The sequence below is a fragment of the Helianthus annuus genome, chromosome 17, assembly GCF_002127325.2.
Source record: "Helianthus annuus cultivar XRQ/B chromosome 17, HanXRQr2.0-SUNRISE, whole genome shotgun sequence".
Classification (NCBI taxonomy): Eukaryota; Viridiplantae; Streptophyta; class Magnoliopsida; order Asterales; family Asteraceae; genus Helianthus; species Helianthus annuus.
Genome location: NC_035449.2, coordinates 139459183 through 139482958, shown reverse-complemented (window position 1 = coordinate 139482958; position 23776 = coordinate 139459183). Strand labels below are relative to the sequence as shown.

General features: G+C 35.4%; 1 protein-coding gene across 3 annotated transcripts; it reads left to right on the top strand.

Annotated features, from left to right (window-relative positions):
- The first annotated feature begins 17288 nt into the window (after positions 1-17288).
- LOC110926129 (chaperone protein dnaJ GFA2, mitochondrial) lies at positions 17289-23681 on the top strand. 3 transcript variants are annotated; one of them, XR_002584989.2, is made up of 18 exons: positions 17289-17500; positions 17595-17688; positions 17782-17859; positions 18894-18979; positions 19087-19170; positions 19433-19471; positions 19610-19696; positions 20326-20376; positions 20466-20553; positions 20623-20687; positions 20771-20845; positions 21862-21934; positions 22147-22238; positions 22497-22568; positions 22767-22823; positions 22924-23039; positions 23136-23297; positions 23468-23681. XR_002584989.2 is itself a non-coding variant. In XM_022169880.2 (17 exons), exons 1-17 carry the CDS (start codon positions 17435-17437, stop codon positions 23230-23232), a joined length of 1320 nt encoding a protein of 439 aa, XP_022025572.1. In that variant the 5' UTR covers positions 17289-17434; the 3' UTR covers positions 23233-23681. The 3 variants fall into 3 exon arrangements, 1 of the variants encoding a protein (XP_022025572.1); XR_002584988.2 differs by having other exon boundaries at positions 23381-23681; XM_022169880.2 differs by having other exon boundaries at positions 23136-23681.
- Positions 23682-23776: the final 95 nt, after the last annotated feature.

Genomic DNA, 23776 nt, shown 5'->3' with positions numbered 1-23776 from the left:
GCTTGTATTTTCCGTACTTCCATGTTCGTAGAAAATACGCGTTTGTTTCTCTATTTTTATAATCACAGTTGGAACCAAAATAAGAAAAAACGGTTTAAGAACCAAAAACAACACATTTTACGCGCTTTTAACGCAACCGACAACAAACGCGTCACGCATTTATTTCCGACATCCTTAGCGTATTTTTTTTCAATGCTAAATAAACAATTTACGACCTATTACAAGGCTCGGGTTCGAAAACGGATCTTGAAAACGTGATTGGGCCGCTTAAAAACTCTAGTAACAGGCTTGTGGGCCGGGGCCCAAGCCCAATTATTAACCTAACTATTTAAACTAAGTTATCTTTCTAAACCCTCACCTCTCTTTCAAAAACACCAGCCGACACCTCCCTTGTCTCTGCATCTATCTTCTGCACATAGCAACCAACACCCTCATTCTCTCTCTCGTGAATTTCCGGTGACCGGAGCCGGCTCTCCGGGGCACTCTGACGATGGGAACGAACACACAGACCACACAAACCCCCCCTCGGTCTCCCATCTGTCTCTCCGTCGGGTGACGCGGGTAGCAGCGCCGCCTAAGGCGGAGGTGGTTGCCGACTGGACTGCTTTCCGATGAGAAATCGCAAACACAGCGACGGGAGAGAGAAGTAAGGCGGCAACAGTGGTTTGCGGCGGCTCTAGACCGACCGTTTTCCGGCAACGCAGGCAAGGTTGTTTCTGTTGCGGCTCGAGTTCAGGTCTGTTCCTGTTTCGGGACACATTTCTTCAGCGGCAGTGGCTTGGTTTGTTTCGGGACAGGTCCACGTTTGGTTCAGCTTTCGATTTCGGGTTCAAGCTCCGGCCGACGTCAATCCACTCCAGTCGACGACAGTTAGGTTTGTATCATTTCAGGTTTTAAAATCAGTTCTTAGTTCGGTCCTAGATCTCAGGTGTGATTTGTCCGTTGCAGGTTCAAGAATGGTTCGAACACGGTGTTTCCGGCAACCGGTGACAATAGTAGTGGTTGTTATGTCCGGTTCAAGCTCACTTCAGTCTATTTTGAGTTGGTTCAGTTCCTCGTGTCGGGTCACGGGTTAACACGAGACTCAAATAACAATGTCGGAATTATTAATTTATTTGTTTTGTGATAAATTAACATTTTATCGTGAATCCGAGTCTTATAACTTATTTACAAAAAGAAAATACATAAAACAATATTTATTTATATATTATAATTTAATTGTTGTATTTTGGGAAATTTATCGACAACTTATGTTGTCGGGATCGTCCAAAAACAGAGGAAACTCTGTCCGTTTTTCGTAAAATTCCGTGAAACAAAACGTGTAAATTTTATAAAACGAAACCTATCAAATGCGACTAATTTTTATAAAATAGATATAAATGTAAAATTATTTTTATTTTATTTTGGGGCAATATTTCAACAATACTTTTGACAGGAATCATATTGGAAATATTTCTTAAACTATATAAAATATATACATGTGTATTTTTATATATATATACTTTTATATCAACAAGTTATACTTTAGATTTCACTTCCCATCCTCCGTCATAATTCCTTTTACTCATGCACCATCGTTTGCCCTTACAGGGTGACCTCGGTGTTCCGTCCTCCCAAACTCGCACACTCGTCAATACTTGGATAATCGGAAGACTTAGCAATTATGTGAGTATACTCGTATTCCCCCTTTTACTTTTATCACTTTTGGGGTGTAACATGTTTTATCTATCAACAAACTTACACATGAACATTTTGCTTAAACACATGAACATTCCTATAACATGCTTGTACACGTGATGGCTTGATACTTTAAACTTGGGTGAAACTTATGTGTTGAATTTATCATTAACTTCGTACGAGCCAAACCGTGACATATGTAGCGCTATAGGATTAACGACCCGCCCTTTATCATCGGTAATGTCATGAGCATATTGCGTTTCCTTGGTTTGATATGTTAGACACATGCCATGTTTAAATGTTTATCTTGAATCACATGCTTGCTATGAGGAATTGTTTAAAACTTATCTTTTGCTATGTATGTATCAAACTTGTATACTCGCCTTTGCTTTTGCATTGAATTATTTTAAACATGTTACAGGTTGATGAGGATGATGCTAAGAAAAGAAGTAGCGTTGATGCCCAGATACACATATAGACGTTAGGGTTTAATATGTTGTATTAATTTTGTTATGTTGTCATGTTATTTTTGTTAAACTTGTTGTCTTTGAATTTCTTGTAATGTTGACAATTTATCTTATGAAATGAAATCGGATTATTTAAATACTTGTCACAATTATTAGCGTTATGATGTCTCGAGCAATCTTCACACTTCGTCTCATCCCGATGTTTCCGCCATTGGTTGGGGTGTGACAGATTGGTATCAGAGCCATAACTATAGGGAATTAGGAAAAGTAGGAATGCTTTAACCTTGTCTATAGTTCTAGAGCCTTATTCGTACGTTTTACTTGAAACTACTTGCATGCTATCTTATTTGCTTTTATTTATTCTCTTTTGATCTTGTAAGCATATGTGTCACTTATGTGTTAACACTTAACATGCTATACTTATTTTTATTATGTGTTAATACTTGTTTCATCGTTTTATCCTTTATGTGTGTTCTTGACATACTTTTTATGCGTTAATATTCGTTTCATCATTTCACTTTTATTGTGATATTCTTGACATGTTATACTTGTTTGTTTAATCTTTAATATACACTTTTCCTCACGCGTTTTACTCGATTATTCTAAATCCGACAACACACATATTACACAAACGAGACGAGTTCACCAAAATAGGCGTGAAACCCATAATTTGGTAAACAACTCTCAATCCATCCACTTTCCTTTTCTCTTACACGAAATCCACCTTCAAGTTAGGAGTGAAATCCTCACCTTGATGGAGAAATTCAAATTTCAAGTTCTAGTGGACCCTCGTCATAGTGTTGAAATTAAATTTTGACCCGACGAGTACCAACCACACTTAGGATACGAAATCGTCAAGATAGGGGTGAAACCCGCACCTTGTCGACTAGTTCCACTCCTTGATATTTTTTTTAATCCCGCCAAGTCTCGAAATTTCGGTTGATTTGGGACATGTAGTAACCGGAAGGGTAAATACCGTTAACCGACTTGTCGGCGAGAGTATTTTACCTATTAGGCCAAAGCATGCTCCTCAAATTCAAAAGACTTTTCGACCACTTTGGTTAGTCAAAGTTCCGTTTTGGAACCATCCAAATTTTGATCAAACATGTGTTTCTATTATTTATTTATACGATGCAATCTTTCAAACTCGAGTTTACTTTCGATTTCTCTTTTCACACGCACAACATATTGAATCTTTTCCATACATTTGTATATATATGCATGATTTTCATATAATCTAAACCCATATTCCTTGTAACGACTAGTGGAGACATATTATCGAGATTGGAGTGATTTCCTTACCTTGACGATTAACTCTACTCCCCTTTACTTAAAACAACCTCACCAACGAGTTAGGGGTGATTCCCTTACCTAGGTGATCGTTACCAAAACGTCTCTTCAAAATATCTTATAATGCAAACTCGATCATTTTTTTTATACCTAAACTGTTTATCATTAATCAAATCCCTACGTATGCGATTTTCAAAATTTATTATTATATCGAACGTATTTTTATTCCATTTTATATTTCACGTAAAGCATACACACGGGATTCTAAATCATGTCTTAAAACGTTTTATTACCCAAATTTCAATCATTACAAAATACGTTATGCATAACCAACGAGTACTTTATGCTCCTTTACATATACAAACTATATTCTACCTTTCAAACCAGGCTCAATCTAATTTTGATTCGATAAACTCAACATTTTGTTTGAACAACTATACATGCACATCGTCATACACGTTTTAGTCGATATCTCGCGATAACACCATTTATATCGTTCGTATCTACATACTTAGCCTTTTCTAATCCGCAATGTCTCAACGTACACCGTATACGCAATATTTATTTTTCATACCTACACCTATGTTCATACGTTTTATGCTTGTACTTATACACATACTACTTATACGTTTTACGCTTCTGCTTGTACACATACAACTTACACGTTTTATGTTTATGCTCATACATACATGCGTATTCATACTTAAACTTATGCTCATACTTTCATCCTTACTCATGATTCATACATTCGTACCTATACGCGAGCGTAACCCGAGGGATTCGCTTGCGTGGGTCCCACACATACTTAAGCATGGACTTGCTTATATACTATATTCTTGTACGTGCACATTCTAAACTTTTTATGTATACCCCGATTCATACACAACTAGTACAAGCTATGCGGATCATGCGACGATCAAAATAATCACGGGTGCACACGGGATTATAGTGATAGGCGTATGAGAACCATAGAGTGTGCTACTGTGTATGGTAAGACACGAAACGTAACATGGCACCGAATACGGAACAGACGTAATGTGGTAAAAACATGGTGGATACGCCGCTGGTACTTCCTATATATAAGTGTTTTCACCACGTTACCAAACTTTCGTAAAACGTGTCATGAGAAATTCAGTGTTTTACAGACCTATTTAGACCTAATACAACTTTAGACAACTCACAAACGCATTATATCCGATTATCCACGACGAGACTTCATTCTTAACACACTACGTTCATCTATCCAACACTTATGATATTCTTATACTTGCACTCTTTGAGAGTCATTCGTTCATTTCTATACTCGTATTATTCTCCTTTATCCCTTTCTTTCATACAAACCTCGTTCACAATCAAGCTTGTTTAAACATTCGAATCCTAACTTATCTTATTACCTTTAGAACCGTCTTTCTATTCCTTATTCTTGTGTAAACGTATTTAGTAGGTCATTAATACTTTATTTTACCAAACTTTCTCGTTCCACTCGAGAAGCAAATTTTTTTAAATATGTAGTCTTATACTACCTTTAAAACTTCCTATGCAACCTACCTCACTTTTATTGACTTCAAACCATTATATAAAGGCCTCCTTCGTAAAATAAAATACATTTGTAAAGCAACTCCAAATTTAGCTATTCAAAATCGTTTTACCCACGCACGTTTCACTCATGCTTATGCCTCTAAACCATTTTAGCTAAACAAATCATTTTACAAACCCATTATGACTATTCCCCCAAGATTTCATACTTTTCAAAACGTTTCAAAATTTCCAAGACTCAAGATTTTTACAAAAACCCTTCAAGTCTATCTCTTGAATAAATTTCGAGACGAAATTTCCTAAAGGAGGGGAGACTATAACGCCCTGCGTTTTCATACTTTCCATATTTAGAAAACAATGCTTGTATTTTCCGTACTTCCATGTTCGTAGAAAATACGCGTCTGTTTCTCTATTTTTATAATCACAGTTGGAACCAAAATAAAAAAAAACGGTTTAAGAACCGAAAACAACGCATTTTACGCGCTTTTAACGCAACCGACAACAAACGCGTCACGCATTTATTTCCGACATCCTTAGAGTATTTTTTTTCAATGCTAAATAAACAATTTACGACCTATTACAACGCTCGGGTTCGAAAACGGATCTTGAAAACGTGATTGGGCCGCTTAAAAACTCTAGTAACAGGCTTGTGGGCCGGGGCCCAAGCCCAATTATTAACCTAACTATTTAAACTAAGTTATCTTTCTAAACCCTCACCTCTCTTTCAAAAACACCAGCCGACACCTCCCTTGTCTCTGCATCTATCTTCTGCACATAGCAACCAACACCCTCATTCTCTCTCTCGTGAATTTCCGGTGACCGGAGCCGGCTCTCCGGGGCACTCTGACAACGGGAACGAACACACAGACCACACAAACCCCCCCTCGGTCTCCCATCTGTCTCTCCGTCGGGTGACGCGGGTAGCAGCGCCGCCTAAGGCGGAGGTGGTTGCCGACTGGACTGCTTTCCGATGAGAAATCGCAAACACAGCGACGGGAGAGAGAAGTAAGGCGGCAACAGTGGTTTGCGGCGGCTCTAGACCGACCGTTTTTCGGCAACGCAGGCAAGGTTGTTTCTGTTGCGGCTCGAGTTCAGATCTGTTCCTGTTTCGGGACACATTTCTTCAGCGGCAGTGGCTTGGTTTGTTTCGGGACAGGTCCACGTTTGGTTCAGCTTTCGATTTCGGGTTCAAGCTCCGGCCGACGTCAATCCACTCCAGTCGACGACAGTTAGGTTTGTATCATTTCAGGTTTTAAAATCAGTTCTTAGTTCGGTCCTAGATCTCAGGTGTGATTTGTCCGTTGCAGGTTCAAGAATGGTTCGAACACGGTGTTTCCGGCAACCGGTGACAACAGTAGTGGTTGTTATGTCCGGTTCAAGCTCAGTTCAGTCTATTTTGAGTTGGTTCAGTTCCTCGCGTCGGGTCACGGGTTAACACGAGACTCAAATAACAATGTCGGAATTATTAATTTATTTGTTTTGTGATAAATTAACATTTTATCGTGAATCCGAGTCTTATAACTTATTTACAAAAAGAAAATACATAAAACTATATTTATTTATTTATTATAATTGAATTGTTGTATTTTGGGAAATTTATCGACAACTTATGTTGTCGGGATCGTCCAAAAACAGAGGAAACTCTGTCCGTTTTTCGTAAAATTCCGTGAAACAAAACGTGTAAATTTTATAAAACGAAACCTATCAAATGCGACTAATTTTTATAAAATAGATATAAATGTAAAATTATTTTTATTTTATTTTGGGGCAATATTTCAACAATACTTTTGAAAGGAATCATATTGGAAATATTTCTTAAACTATATAAAATATATACATATGTATTTTTATATATATATACTTTTATATCAACAAGTTTTACTTTAGATTTCACTTCCCATCCTCCGTCATAATTCCTTTTACTCATGCACCATCGTTTGCCCTTACAGGGTGACCTCGGTGTTCCGTCCTCCCAAACTCGTACACTCGTCAATACTTGGATAATCGGAAGACTTAGCAATTATGTGAGTATACTCGTATTCCCCCTTTTACTTTTATCACTTTTGGGGTGTAACATGTTTTATCTATCAACAAACTTACACATGAACATTTTGCTTAAACACATGAACATTCCTATAACATGCTTGTACACGTGATGGCTTGATACTTTAAACTTGGGTGAAACTTATGTGTTGAATTTATCATTAACTTCGTACGAGCCAAACCGTGACATATGTAGCGCTATAGGATTAACGACCCGCCCTTTATCATCGGTAATGTCATGAGCATATTGCGTTTCCTTGGTTTGATATGTTAGACACATGCCATGTTTAAATGTTTATCTTGAATCACATGCTTGCTATGAGGAATTGTTTAAAACTTATCTTTTGCTATGTATGTATCAAACTTGTATACTCGCCTTTGCTTTTGCATTGAATTATTTTAAACATGTTACAGGTTGATGAGGATGATGCTAAGAAAAGAAGTAGCGTTGATGCCCAGATACACATATAGACGTTAGGGTTTAATATGTTGTATTAATTTTGTTATGTTGTCATGTTATTTTTGTTAAACTTGTTGTCTTTGAATTTCTTGTAATGTTGACAATTTATCTTATGAAATGAAATCGGATTATTTAAATACTTGTCACAATTATTAGCGTTATGATGTATCGAGCAATCTTCACACTTCGTCTCATCCCGATGTTTCCGCCATTGGTTGGGGTGTGACATTATGAGGATCAAATAATGTTTTACAAAACCAAAATGGCTTTACTTGAATGAGCTTCTGATGTATCATTTCTGGCCAAAGCTGACTTGATGCATCTACTTATCATCCAAGTATTACGAAAGCTATGTTGTGTGTGCATCATAAGCATGAATGTCTTAATTTCTGGCCAAAGCTGATTTAATTCATTCATAGATGGCATACTCAACAAGTGCATAACTAAAGTGATTGTCTCAATTTCTGGGCAAAGCTGATTTGTTACAACCACTTTGCACATATGCTTAAATGATTACACTTCTGGCCAAAGCTGTTTTGTCTTCGTTTAAGTAGAACTTTAAGTAGTCTATTATTTTGATGTTAGTAATAGACATATCACAACCTCTTCACATAATGGTCCTTATATTAATGATCCTCAATTAATTTTTATGATCATTTCGTCTGCCTTATTCTTAGTACCCTTAATTTTACTCACTATAATTCTCTTTTATAAATCTATATCTCATCCACTCTAATTCCTAAATCTAATATGTTTTGCTTAAAGTTTCTATAAGAATTAGCTCTTAAAGTTAAATCCTTGATTATCTCTTAAGACACGATAATTCTATTGCTCTCTTCTGATAAAGCACTACAGAAGAAAAGTAGAGCATGATGATTAGGATAAATCGAATATGATGTCTCTTATGATAATCAAGAATAAGTGCTATCACTAAAAGGTTATTCCAGATTAAGTCTTTCCTAAGACTAATCTATAATTGTGGAATAATCACTAGAACTTCTAAGATGCATGCCTTCATTTAAAATTCTAAATCATAAAGCTAAGTGGTATATGTGAATACATAACAATGTACAATACCATGACCCATAAGGTTAAGGGCTTTCGCATGGAAATGAGTACCCTTTTTTCCAGTACATTACATACTAAGATTTTCACTTGTACAATTTGATGCCTTATAAATCAACTATAACACTCAAAAATACCAAAGTATAACCAGTGTGTTGATAAGCAACATATGTACATAGAAATAAATGTTTGAAACTGGAAAGTAAGATGTTATTCACCTTACAACCACTAAAACCTTAAGAGAGGATTGTTCTAAGGTCCATAGACAAATTACAAGTGCTAATCCCAACGTTAAGGTTCTTCAAGGGAAAATCTCACTGCATAATTATGTCATTAGACTAGGCATAAGCAATGAGACTATCCATTATTCTAAAGAACAGTTGGATAAATTAATTGGATAGTCACTTACTAACGATATTTAAGTCTGATAATTTTAATATTCCAATTAACACATGATTAGTTGACTCTAGTTCCATACGTTTCCTTACCAGAACTTGACAAATAACTAACATGAGAGTTAGTGACAAAATTAAATGTTAAGACTATAAGAACCATAATGAACAATCTTCCAACAACGCTTTTCGATACCTTATATGTTCTGAAGATTAATCAGAACATAGTATCATAATTAAGCAATGTTATGAAGATTGTGAGGTTTGCATAGTCAACATAAAGTCACACTTACCTTAAACTCTCATCTTATTTGTTCTAAATATCTGGATTGAAACATTACTAAGATGAAACTAGATGATACCTTATTTTTCACAACCTTTGTCATCATGCTAATGAGAATTTGACAAAAGGAAAATGAGACTTATAAATTTCATCCATTAGAACCAAAATTCATGAGAAATCATAACATGGTTAATGAGGATGATTTTTCCATCTAATCTCATTTTAAGTGATTTTAAATCATGACGTTAAAGCCCTAAAATATGACTTGGCTTAAGGAATAAGCATGGGTCCATCATAAGTCATTCATTGACATTCGTGGAACTTATTCCAAATGGAATATTCAGACATAATTCTTTTATCATTTAACAGTCTATCAACTTGTATCTAAAATTTGTCGCATATGGCACACGGTCTTAGAAGAAATCTATTCATATATATACTTAATAAGATTTCTATTAAAAGTGTCCCTAAGTTTTCTTATGATATCTGGACATTAAAGAAATCAAATAAAGTCTAATGTATATATGATAGGTTCCCACGTGACGTAGCTCATTGAAACTTCTCTTGTAGCATTCTAGAGATATTAAAGATCAGTGGAAGCATTAAGTGTCTTCCTAATAACTTGCAATAGTTGCAAGAGGTGGGGGAGTGAAAATTTTACATTACCTATATTTACACCTCTTGTACAAGACACCGATCCATCACGACACTGTTCCATCAATACTTGTCTCCTTAAAATCTAATGCTACTCTTACTAAAGTTTCATTGTTGCTTAATTGTGGGTACACATAGATTTCTTACCCAAACTAACGTAATCCTCAACAAGAGAAATCACAACGACTAACGTCATTATTTTGTATTAGAATTTGTTGGTCGTTAAATATTGACCCTAAGCATGCTGAGTTCCTAAAGATTTCCAAGGTTAATGGGAGCAGTCAAAGTCCTTATCATGATTTGCAAGGAATACAAGAGGCGGGGGGAAGAGTGTCATTAAATTTCACTCCGAATTTAACTCCGATTACACCTCTTGTACACCATACTGCACCAACCCTTACAAACTTAGAATGAAACTGATAGCAACCTAACCAAAAGCTAATCCATAAAGCTGAAACTTTTAAAACCCAATAATCAACTCAGGAGGTCATCTAGGTTTAAAAACCTACTAACTTTGATGATTACGTAACCTCCCTAATGAAGTTGAAATGGATTTTGGAAATGTTTAATGATCCTTTCTCTTAAAATCAAGCCATTAGCGTAAATCAATCATCTGAATGGAATAAAACAGTTTTCTAGTAAAACTGATTTTATGTGTTCGTGTAACGTTTGGGATTTGATTGAATTACCTAAGAGTGTTCATAAATAAATCAAATCCTAATATAAGCGTTAAGACACAAAGAGGCATGATTGGTTGTCAAAGGTTGTACTTAGGAAGAGATAAATTATCAAAGTTTTCTTTGAGGATCATCACTGTTCTAGTAGATTATAATAGTTTAAAGCTACATTAGATGAACATTAAAAGAATTTTCCCTAACAAACTGGCTGACATATTTACATGTTCATAAGACAACCTGAAAGTTTTAAACTTAAGGTTAAAGAACAGTTTGTCCATCAGCCAATAATATCCATGTATGGATTAATGCAAACATCATAATGTGATGAAAAGCTAACGTAATTATTTTCATCAAGAATCAAGTGGATTAATGAACCTACCTCAAAATGAGTGGGAGCAACTAAGATAAACTTGTCTATATAGATGATATTCTTTTGACAAGTATATGTTACATAAGTCAAAGCATTGTTAACACAAACTTTGATATAATAGATCTCAGAGATGTCTCTTATGTAATAGACATCATAACGTACTGAGATAGACCAAATGGGATATTAGTTTCGTTCCATAAGTTTAACATTAAATGGGTCCTTAGATATGTAACAAAATATTGCTCTTCTTTAAGAGGATAATAGGTTAAATGAGATTATTTTCCTTACGCTTCATTAATTGGAAGCCTTATGTAAGTTCAAGTCTATACTCGTTTAGATATCACTCACATTGCAGCACACTAGATATGTCTAGATTAATGTGTAGCATCTAATGGAGTATTACAATATCTTAAAAAGAAACGAGAGACTACAATTTAAAGAAGAAGTGAGAATTAAAACCGGTTTATTACTCTAACTTTGAGATATTCAAAGATGATAAAATGTAATTTCGGGTATATCTTTATGTCAGCAGACAAAACCTATTTCATGGAGGAGTCATAATGCACTGATATTAGCAACCTAAGTTATAACGACATAATATAGTCACTAAATGTTGTTGGAAATTTATCAGTGGACTCATAAGTTTATTAACTCCATATAATTAATGTTTTGAAGAATTAGTGTGATAAAGTCAGCTACCATAACTCCTTGAACAGTAACAGTTCAAGAGGTGCTGCATTAAGTTTCGATATGCAATTAATTATTCGTTTATGAACGAATTGAGGAAACTAAGTTTTGTATCGAATACATTCATGATATGCTTAAGGATCCTATAACTGAAGGGCTATTACCCATAAGTCTTATTAAGAGAGCTCATAGACAGGTATTAATTAATGGCCATGCGCAATTGCATATCGTACTATGAATGTCTAAGTATTAGTTAATTTTTCCTCATCGGTTTGATTTTGTATGTCTCTAAGAATATGTCAAGCTAGCATAATGGCATATAGACAAATATAGTTACAAATCAAACAAAGGGCTTACGCGTATTTTGATCATGACGATTAGGTTTTAAATTAAGGCTATAGTATGATTAATGGGGGTCCTGAGTCGCATAATGATTCAACGGCTGTATTTTTCTGCTATAGTACTTGTTTAAGGCTAAAATGAGTGTTAACTCCTGATCAGGCTTATCTAATACTCATAGTAAATGATTACTCGGCTAAGTGGGAGAATGTAAGATTAAATATATTTATTTTATATTTAATCTAGTAGCCATTATAATCATTTACATTATAGAGATCAAAATATATAACAACCTATTATATAATTAGTTGGTAATTGTTGATGGATCATATTACCCTTATTAACTAATTAGGGTTTCCTCCTGGGTGCTTATATAAGGAGAGTTATGTGAAGGTTAAGGGGTTTTTTGCTCAGTTACACAATTACACACACCCCATTAGCCATAACATCATAATTCGACCTCCTCTCCTAACTGATACCCTTTTCGGTTCTCTAAGTTCCCATCATCAGTCAGCACCCTAAGGAGGAACCAGATCACGATGACAAGCATGTCGAACTCCATTGCTGGATCCTCCAACGCACTAACTGCATTAACAGGTATGTTTTAATGTTTTCCATTATGCCTAAAACAGAACTGAATCAACAGTTTGGTCATTTTTTACACAAAATTTGAGCCGAAAACTTCTAATTCGGGTTTGAGAAATGAAAGCCGAAAGCAAGATGTACGGTGATGGTTACTTGCTTTGTAAGTAACGTCCTTAAGTGGAAGAAGCCTGCACAAAAACTTGAGGACTTGAGGTGACATAATGGAGGGGAATCCAGGCAAGGCATAAACTTTCTAAATGTGTTTAGTGAATTTTATCTTGCTGTTAACTAAATTGGTGATGGTATAAACTTTTTGAAAGTTACATCGAGAGTTCTCAATGTTAGCTCACTTCTAACACGTTTGATCCTTAGAATGAACAATCGTTTATTTTTAAGGTTAAGTCACCCCATGTGAGAGTATTTTAGTCCTTTTAAATACTTATATTTTTCCTAAGAACACTCTTACCTCTCCCCCTAAAGGACATTGTTACTATAAGAAGGTTGTAGTGGTTCGCGGATCAATCTAAACCTTTGTTGGCGTGCCATAACAAAATTACTGACATACATAAACATGACACACAAAAACTGACAACTATACCTCGGCGCCATAAACTAGACAACATACCATAACATGCGTTGACGACTGAGTAATCAAGCAACTATAAACTAATTCCATTCCATAATCAAGTTGCATGCAGTAAACAAAAAAAAAAAACTTAAACATGTAACACATTTCCATTATCTCGAAATTTTGCCGCACTACACAATGTCATCTTCCAGTTCAACTTGGCTCTTCCTCATCTGTTCCATTGGATTTTCAATTGTTGTTATATAATGGTGAATAGAGGGGTGTTTAGAAAACTCACGGCTCGCAACTCGCTCAAAAAAAGTTCGAAAAAAGCTCGGCTCGAAATTGGCTCGGTTGTAAACAAGCCAGCTCGGCTCGGTTTGTAAACGAGCCGAGCTCGAGTTTGGCTTGGCTCGGCTTGTGAGCCGGCTCGGTAAGGTTTACATCCTTCATTTTTTTTTTGTCCCACATCGCTCAGAAAACAAAAACTAAGGGAGTATCTCCCCTATAAAAGAAGGTAAAGACACTGTACAAAGTGAGCTAATTATTTATACTTACATATTTAACCATTTGGTTAAATTAAATTGCAATTCTGGTCCTTAGTCTATGAAAAGATTCATTTTTAGGGCTTTTTAAGTACTAAATTTTGCGATTCTTCGTTAGTTCGAGCTAGCTCAAATTTTAATTGAGTCGAGCTTGAGCCTTAAATCTCAGCCCGATTTGAAATTCGAGCTGCGCTCGAGCTGGGTCAAACTCGATTTGACTTGGCTCGTTTACACGCTAATGGTGAACACATTTTCAAAATTGAAGTAGTATACCATTTTGTCATGGGCAAAGCCAATAACATTAATGTACCCAAGGTTCTTATATATCCCTAACTCTAGCCACAACTTTTTTACATAATATCCTATTCTCCTACAACATCAACATCGCACTAGTCATTTCAAGGACCACTAAGGCACTAACCTTATACTTTTGGCCATCATTCCATAGAATATCTACGTTAAGGTTTCTACCTTGATACATTCAAGCAGTTATGTGGCATTTGGCGTTAGTGAGACATCACACTTTGCAATCACATTAATGTTGTTCACAACCATCTTCATCAAATACTCCGAGACATAATTTAACAAAACATCTGAATTCGCACTACATATACATCATATCTATTAGAAAGTAAAAACGTAGTTGACTTATCTGAGCGCAAAAAAATATGGTTTGGACTTTAGACAAAAGTTTAACATCGACAAAGGTAGACTTTGGTTATGGGGAACGAGGATGAAGGTGAAGAAGATGACGACTAAAGGAAACGGATCATGGGCGGATGTAATGTACAAGGAGGGGTAGCACGGGCTGCCCCTCAACTTTGTCGGCGGAGTGTAAAATTAATACTAAAAAAATATTTTCTCTCCGTTTTATGTATCGGGGATACCCCTGAGCAAATATTAGGATACCCCTATATCCAAAAAAAGTTTTGGGATACCCCTGAACTTGTCTTCTAGATCCGCCACTTTAACGGATAAATCGGGGCAATTGACGTACATGGATCATAAGTGAAAAGTCGATATGGGGTTCGTCGTGGAAGGAATTAAGATACATTCATGTTGAACTCATGTCTCATTTTTTTTTTGAATGAGAAACCTTAAATACTCCTAGATTACACCAAATATATACTAATCTACTCCTTGCTTGGGATTGAACCCAAGACCTTCCACTAAGAGGCAAGAGCCTCTACCAAGTGGGCTACTCCCACATTGGCTGAACTCATGTCTCATGGGGGTAATTTTCCGTTAAAAACAAAGTGGCATTAATTACAAGGGCCAAACATGTTATAGCTCAATGAACAATAGGGACTATGAATGTAATTTTTAATAAAGGTAGACCAAAACCAATCGTAACGTTAGTACGTTTGTGTAACTAATTATCTATAACAACAATCACCATGACAGGTAATAGTATTTTTCTGCCATTGGTTGAAATAGTCGGTCAGCTGCTACGCCAGCATTTCCCCATTGGTCAAGCTAAATTACGATTTTGTCCGTTTTAATTTACAGTTTTGCCATTGGTTTTGTTTTTTTCTTCCCAGCCAAGTTACGATTTTGCCCTCAGCTTAAATTTACAGTTTTGCCATCCTTTTTGTTTTTCCCATGTGAAATTACGATTTTGACCCCAGTGTAAAATTCCAGTCATGCCATTGTTTTAATTTTTTTTTATAAAATTATGGTAATGTTTTGTTTTAATTGGTTAAATCAGTGTAATTTTTATTCCTGTCAGTCGGCTGTCTGGCACACGCTTATTTGTCCTGAAAATTATAATTTTGCCCCCAGTTTAAAATCATGATGTTTCCATCGTTTTAGTTCTTTTAGAAAAACTATGGTAATGTTTTATTCATGATTTTGACCCAAGTGTAAAATTACAGTCATGTCATTGTTTTAATTTTTTTTATAAAATTAAGGTAATGCTTTGTTTTAATTGGTTAAATCGGTGTAATTTTTATTCCTGTCAGTCGGCTGTCTGGCACACGCTTATTTTGTTTTAATTGGTTGACTCGACCTAATTTTTTTAGGTTGTGTTATGAGTGGTATCTACAAGTAACCGAAACACAGACCTACATGTTATGAAAGAGAAATATTCGGCTTAATGCCTCGCAACACAGGTGGGGCAAAAACTAGTTAGTATACATGCTACACTTTTCTTCCATAACACATGTTTTTTAGTGGGTTGTTAGTATACAACAACCATATCTAATAAAATCCTACCTTGTTAATGATGGGGTTTAGGGAATGTAAGAAATAGACAAATCTTACCTTAATCCAATACAATTGATAGAATAAAATAAAAACTCTTTTACAAAACGTTAAATAATAAATATTCAGGCAATAAAAGAGAGAACAACTAATGCAAGTAACTTTGAGAGATGATGCAGTGGTAAATATTTGATTCTCCTCTACTCTAAGACTATTGGGTACGGGGCTCGTCCCCCCGGCCCGTCCTTGCTCACAGCCCTATCGCCCCACTCCCTCTCCGTCTCCTTCGTCGGAATTTGGACGCCTGCGACGACCCACTCTCCCACACACACCTCTCCATACATACATATATATATAAAGGGGTTCATCCCCCACCCCCTAGGTCCATCCCCTTTAGGTCTATCCCACGTGGCGGTGACGTGACGGATGGTCCCTTTGGAACCATACCGGATGGTCTAAGACATGTAACATTTTCAAATCTTGTTTCAAGTAGTTTCCTACCATAATCTCTTGAATCCCACATGTCAAAGACAAGCTACGATACACTTATCCATTAGCTAGTAATATTGATAGGGCCGGTAAAATTTTCAATTAACGGTTTCTCATGCTTACTTAAAAAAACAACAAATACAAAGTAATAATCTCATCAAACTTAAAAAATTAAAAATGTTAGTTTTTTCTTTTCTAAAACAATAAGACCATGTGTAGGGGGACGTTTTTTAAAAAAAAAATTCAAAAAAAAAAAAAAAAAAACGCCCAAAAACGCCTCCCCCCATTACATAGGTCGTTATTTGGCAATTTTTTGAAAAAAAATGTTAACCAGCGTTTTATTTAAAACGCTCAACATTTTATTTAAAACGCTCAACAAACAATTGCATGAGTATGGCATGTTTGACTGGACAATGGGAGTGGTCCAAGTGTAAGTTTCTTTTTTTTTTAATCCTTTTTAATGATTGGAAGGGGCATTATTTGGGCATTATTCTCACTACGCCACTTTTGCAATAACGCCCTATGCTGACTGGACTGCCACGTGTCGAATAATGCCCCATGGTGGGGGCATTATTTTGTTTAACCACTATACATGGTCTAAGGAGGTATTTGCTTAGCTCTTAATGAGACTATTAATGGTTTAAACTTCTTACTAGTTCAACATTTAATGGACTAGACTATTTGTTTCGCGAACAGATGTCTGAATGGTTCAGCCATTTGCATCTGAATGATTAAGCATTATACTGAATCTGAATGGTTAAGACCTTTAATCTGAATTGGTCAGACATTTAACTCTGAACAGTTAAGCATTAAACTAGATCTTAACAATTTAGATTTTTTACTAGTTCAGCATTTAACCATTCAAAAGTTTCCATGGAAACTTAACACAAACATGGGTTTGTTTTGGTTTATGATTTGCCAAAAGTGCCCCTCCTTAAATATTGGGGAAAAACTAGATGGTTACTAGTGATATGATACTGGCCCTAGAAGCTTCTGAAATTTGATCCTTACGATTAGGGTTTCTAGGGTTTACTAAAATCCCTAAAAACACATAAACAACACTACCTCGATCCTTAATCGTTTCTACAGATTATACATACAACAAATGGTTCGTTCGAACGCCATTAAACTCTTCTCTTCCATTGCTCGCCGCTCTCTCTCCAACGATTCCGTACGTACTCTGTTCCTCCATCAATGAATTCATCGAATTCGTTTGTTTCATATGTTAATGTATAAATCACGTTTGTTTTGTGATTGTCGTGTAGTTGTATGAATCGCTGGTGAGAGGAGGTTATAGGAAGTTTGGGTCGTCAATTCACGGACATAATAAGGTTCTTAATGGTCATAACTGTAGAGATGGTAAATGTTTACTGGAAAAAGAACTGATTTTGATGTTTTGGAGGTTGTGTTGTATGTATGTATATTTGATGTATGGTTGGTGTTTTGTTGCAGTGGCCAATTCGAGATATGTGTCACATGTTGGGAGAGTTAATGGATGTTATGGGAGCAGTAGATTGATTCATGGAACTTGTATGTTGTACTATCTTTCTGCCTTTTTTTTGTTGGAAGTTGGAATCTTTTTGTGTACCTAACTTAGTTGGTCAATAGTTTATCTTGAATCTGAACTTATTTGATGATGAAAGCAATAGATAGAGCTGACGGTTCGTTTATTTTGTCTCAAATTCTGGATATAAATGAACAGAGTACTACCTATTTAGTCGGCGCGGGGTCTGTAGGTTTGTCAGATTGATGTAGTAGGAGTATGGTCTCGCGTGCGACCTGATTGGTCTGCGCGGCTTTTTGGGACCATACCCCGTCAAAAATTTAAAACGATTTCCTTTTTTATTGGACAAAGGAACTAACTTTATGACAACTTTGAACTGGTAGAAGATGTGGTAATATCCGTTTCAAGTTTCAATGGCGCATGCCAACAAGAATTCCTATTGGCCTTTACATTTTTTTCTCCTTATGACAGTTCTTGTCTCTGTTGTAATCAACATGAACCACAACTTTTTATGCTTAATTGAAAAAACTCCCATGGATGCACTATTAGATGTTGAAACTTTTTACTAACCAAATTGGCACTAAAAAGTAGAAGTTAGGAACTTCATGCCCACTTGTCTTTAAAACTGTTTGCAACACTACAATCAGAATGGTATGTTGATAACGGTGTTTTAGTACTCTGAGTGTATAGGCGTTGCCAGTTATACATTTTTATGGATTTTGTTTATATACTTTAAAAACTTGGAACGATTTTGTTGGTGCCTGATGTTATAATTCTACCAAAATAACGTACTTTCTAACAAATCTGAACTAACTAAACATGATGTACTAAAATCTCCTGGAACAATGTACGATTACAGATTTCAATTTACTTCTTGGTCGTTGTAATATCTATTTTTCATGATTTAATATTCAGGCAGAGAATATCAATAAATAAGAATAAAGTTTGGGGGATTGGGTCATTGGGGTTTTTGTTTTATGGTCTGTTCATACAGCAATAGATTTCTGTGAGATTTTGAAAATTTTCTAGTTTGTTTGACTTACGTTTTTATGTTCATCAGCATTCATGGCTGCGAAAGATTATTACGATACGCTTGGAGTTAGTAAGAACGCAACCGCATCAGAAATAAAAAAAGCCTATTATGGGGTTTGTATCTTTCTCATTATTTGTTTTTTCTGTATCCTGCAAATCTTTGATTTCTGCTATATTTCTAATAAATTATTGATTTCTTTTATTTTATTTGGAGCTATTAGCTAGCCAAGAAGTGGCACCCAGATGCAAATAAAGACGATCCAGAAGCAGAAAAAAAGTTTCGGGAAGCTTCAAAGGCATATGAGGTACTAAGGTGTTATTTAACTAATGATATGTTTTTCTAGTTTTTTTATGTAGTTGAGCTGCTTCAATAAAAATTTCTCTCCAAAATTTAGCAATTTTTTGTTGTTTAAATATGTGAGAAATGAGTATTATTTTCTTAAGAAATTCATTTTTCTTTAGTTCATGATAATGATAATAAAATATGTTTATGAGCTTTGAAACTAACAAGACCTTGTATGAGCTCATACAGTGAACAAATCTCAAAAGTAACTTGTATTGTTGCAGGTTCTGAAAGATGAAGAAAAACGAGCTCAATATGATCAGGTTCAAATACTATCTTTTTATTATTGACCTTATAGATCTTGTAGTCTTACTATATCAGTTTATTATTGTGCTTACATTATTCATTTGAGCATGTACGTCCTACTTAATGTCTTTTTCATTTTATTGACGGCTGTGTAGCTTGGTCATGACACTTTTGAAGCAAGTGCTAGTGGAGCTGGTCCCGATCCTGGTCAATGGCGCAATCCATTTCAGGACCTCAATGATGTGAGTTCTTTATGCTTATGTAAATGAGCTACTCATTGCCTGTTAGTTATTTTCCATACGTTCATAGTTGTCAATAGCGGTTGCTATGGTCGCTATAGCGAATAGCATAACGTGTAGGTCGAAGGTCTAGCCATAAATAGCGGGATTTCAGTCTTTTTTTAAATATAAATTGCGATTAAATATAGCTATAAAATTGCTGGATTTTAGGTTTTTGTTAAATATACATGTAAATAGCATATATACCAGGGTATTTTGATGTAATATAAACTTAAAAATTAAAAAAAAAATTAGTGTATCGCTATTTATAAAATAGCGCTCGCTATTTATCGCTATTCGCTATCTAGCATATAGCTACCTTATCGTTATTTGTTGCTATTCGCCATTAATAACTATGTGTACGTTTAGTTAATGTATGCAACGGACATCATTTAGTCGTTCTTTTTTTAACCCAAAGGCGTTATGAGCAAAAGGGCATAAAGTTTAACCTGCTCTACAAAAGAAAATACCAACGCTGTACAACCAAATGTGATATTATGCTAAAACTCGATATATTTTTATCTAACTTTGTCTTCAACTCTACTCTTATTCTTGGATTATAACTCGTCTTTTGTGTATGTTGGCTTGATCAGATTTTCGGTTTTGGGCCGTTTGCTAGGCAATTTACCGGCAAGGATGCTAAGGTCTCGATTTTTTAGTATTTATTTTTCAGTGTCGTTTATGTGTTTGATTTGTCATCTGATGTCTTACTGTATTCTTCCATCATGCACAGGTCGCCCTTGAACTTTCGTTTATGGAGGCTGTTCAGGGATGTACAAAAAATATAGTCTTCCAGACCGAGTTGCCTTGCGAAACTTGTGGTATGATGGATTTTACATTTTTAATATTTCTGAATAATTTCTATTAATCTTGTTTGTGACGATTGACAGGTGGAACTGGTGTTCCTCCTGGAACGAAGCCAGAGACCTGTAGGCGGTGTAAAGGAGCAGGCATGGTTCGTATCATACTATTTTTATTGTTTGTTTTGTATTTCTTGTAAATATTTAAGCTAAACATTTGTTTCTGCACTTTCTGTAGACATTCAGTCAAACTGGTCCATTTAGAATCCAGGTCACTTGCACTCAGTGCGGTGGAAGTGGTAGATATGTCAAGGTATGTGGCACATGTTGTACTCAAAAGTAACACGGTGTATGTGCATTTGGGGTCTGTGATCTGTTATATTTTTCATCACTTTTATATGTATATCTTGGTTTAAAAAGGTGTGTCTGACTGTCTGAGGTGCGAGGCGTTTTGTAATACGCATCTCCAAAGAAGCACGATATATGTCTGAGGTTCAGTGTCAAAGCTGGTCAAAATTAGGGTCTTTGGGAGGTTTATATGTGAAAACAACAAAGGGATGAACAAATTATGAAAGGTTTACCTGATAATTAGATTGGCATGTAGAACATATAAGAGGTACAACTTTAAGTCGTAAAATAAAGCTTATTTGGTTTTACATAGACGTGCACCCCACGTACGTGATGCGTTGGCTTTTGTGGTTGAAACGTCTCAGAGCGCCTCATGTTATTTTTTAGCTTTATGGTTTAGTTTTTAGCATTTAGCTTGGGGGGGGGGGGGGGTAAGGTTTTTTTAGGTTTTGGGTGGTGTAGTGGGTTTATTTTGTTGTGTTCACATTGGTTCTCGCAATAAAGGTGGTTTACGTATGAACCCTACCCTATATATATATATATCTACACGTATACATACATACATACATACATACATATATATAGATATATTCATATATATAGTGTGCTGTTGACTGTTCAAGATATAAGCTGCATCAAGTAGAGAACTACGAGAACCACATAAACACTTGTACCTATTGCTATAAATGTGATACATAAGATGGTTATATACCTCTCTCTGCTTATGGGTTCTTGGGGTCTGGCTCCCTGCTTTATTAGTTCTGTATTGAATGCGCCCCATATATGTATATGTATATGTATGTATACCATGTTGCAATATTTTGAGTTACCTAAAAGCCAAATGCTATTGGCGAAGTACATGTAACCTGCAAACCTTGCATTATTATAGTTTTCATGCTTCTTGTGTATTGGTCTTATGCTGTTGGTTTAAGTATTGTCTGAAATAGTTGACTTTGACTTACAATGTTGGTTGACTTACAGAGCTTATGCAAGTCATGCAATGGCCAGAGGGTGGTGAGAGGACCCAAGTCTGTGAAAGTTAATATAATGCCAGGTAATTTGCGGTTATGATGTATTGGGGTTACATTAGTTTTTATACAAATTTTTTATCCCTACATCAAAAAAGTAAATGTGACACTTGAACAGAATTTTAACATATTTTTTTCCCTCATATTAATTAAGAACAATTAAGAGCAATCATATGCATGTAAAATTATCCCTGCATCCAACCGTGTGATGTTGCAATACATTGTTTAAAATTAACAGGAGTGGATACCGATGAAGAATTAAGGATGCCTAGAAGTGGTGGAGCAGATCCAGATGGCAACCAGCCTGGTGATCTTTTTGTTGTTATTAAGGTAACATCATGTTACATGGCTATTGGTTACTTTAAGGAGTATGTGTTTAACATGTATAAATCCTTTTGTATTTTAACGTGTTATTGTTATATAAAGAAACTTGTATATAGAGATCATTATAGGATACGTATGTAGTTACGCATCCATACATACAGTTTTAATTTTGTATAATAAATATACACGTGCATGCCTATGTATAATGCCTTAAATCGAAAGTTATTTTTTTATGAATTCATGTATACCGTGGTTACTTTGTAGGTACGAGAAGACCCCATATTTCGACGAGAGGGATCAAACATTCATGTGGATGCCGTTTTGAATATCACTCAGGTAATTGTGACCAAACACAACAGTAAGTAAGAAGTATGATTATAGACGATCTGTATGTTTATACCCCCAACCAAAAAAAGTTGACTTATACATTAATACTGTATTATGTTTTTTTTTTTTTTTTTTTACATTTTTGTTATTTCTTCATACAAGCCTTACGTAATTATATGCTAATTACCTTCTCATATCAAATTGCAGGCTATTTTGGGAGGAACTATTCAGGTCCCGACATTGACGGGAGATGTTGTTCTTAAGGTACGACGTACCTCATTATTTTCTTTGAGATGATCAATAACGATGACTTGAAGTACATCGTTACAATTCTTCAAATTAATTTAATTTCATTTATATGCAGGTTCGTCCAGGAACCCAACCTGGTCAAAAAGTCGTTTTAAAGGGGAAAGGTATTAAAACCAGAAATTCTTACTCGTATGGAGATCAATATGTGCACTTCAACGTCAGCATGCCAACGTACATTTTCTACTTGCATCACTGTTTTACTTTTACAATTTTCGTTTAAATCAGTCGAAATATGGTTTAGTAAACGCGGTTATTTGTTTTACTTAGGAACTTAACTGAAAGACAACGTGAATTGATCGAGGAGTTTGCTAAAGAAGAACAAAATGAAGATGAGAAAGGCGCTGCAGCTGGAGCATCTAGTTAAATACTGCCGCAATGGAGGATACACGGGAAACGTAGCTATAAAAGGAAACTGAGATTTTTTTTCAGGTATTTCAGTTATAATAGATGAATGCGGGGTTCAAAGTTTTGATGGTAAATCGATGCCGTTTAAGCATTTAGTTTATTTATAGGTGTATGGCATGCAAAAAGGACATAAAGTGTACCCTACAACGTGACTTGAATGTTTAGAAGGGTAATACTGTCTATTCATTTTGTAGTTAACAGGCTGCTCTTAGTGTAAAATAAGAAGCCATTTGAAAACGACATAGAAGTGTACCAGGTGACCACTTGAATGACATAAATGGTTTGCTTCAGTGGTTTTGGGGGTTTTGTTTTGTTTTGTTTTTTTTTTTTCAACAATATCAGTTTGTATCAACTCCATAATTTGAGAGAAGTATTTATAGGAGAACTTAGCTGTGTTGGTTTGGTTTATATTTATATATCTGGTTAATGTATATATCCATGTTACATAAAAGAATCAATTACATAGTATTTGGGTTATATCCAAACCTTTTTAAAGTTATATT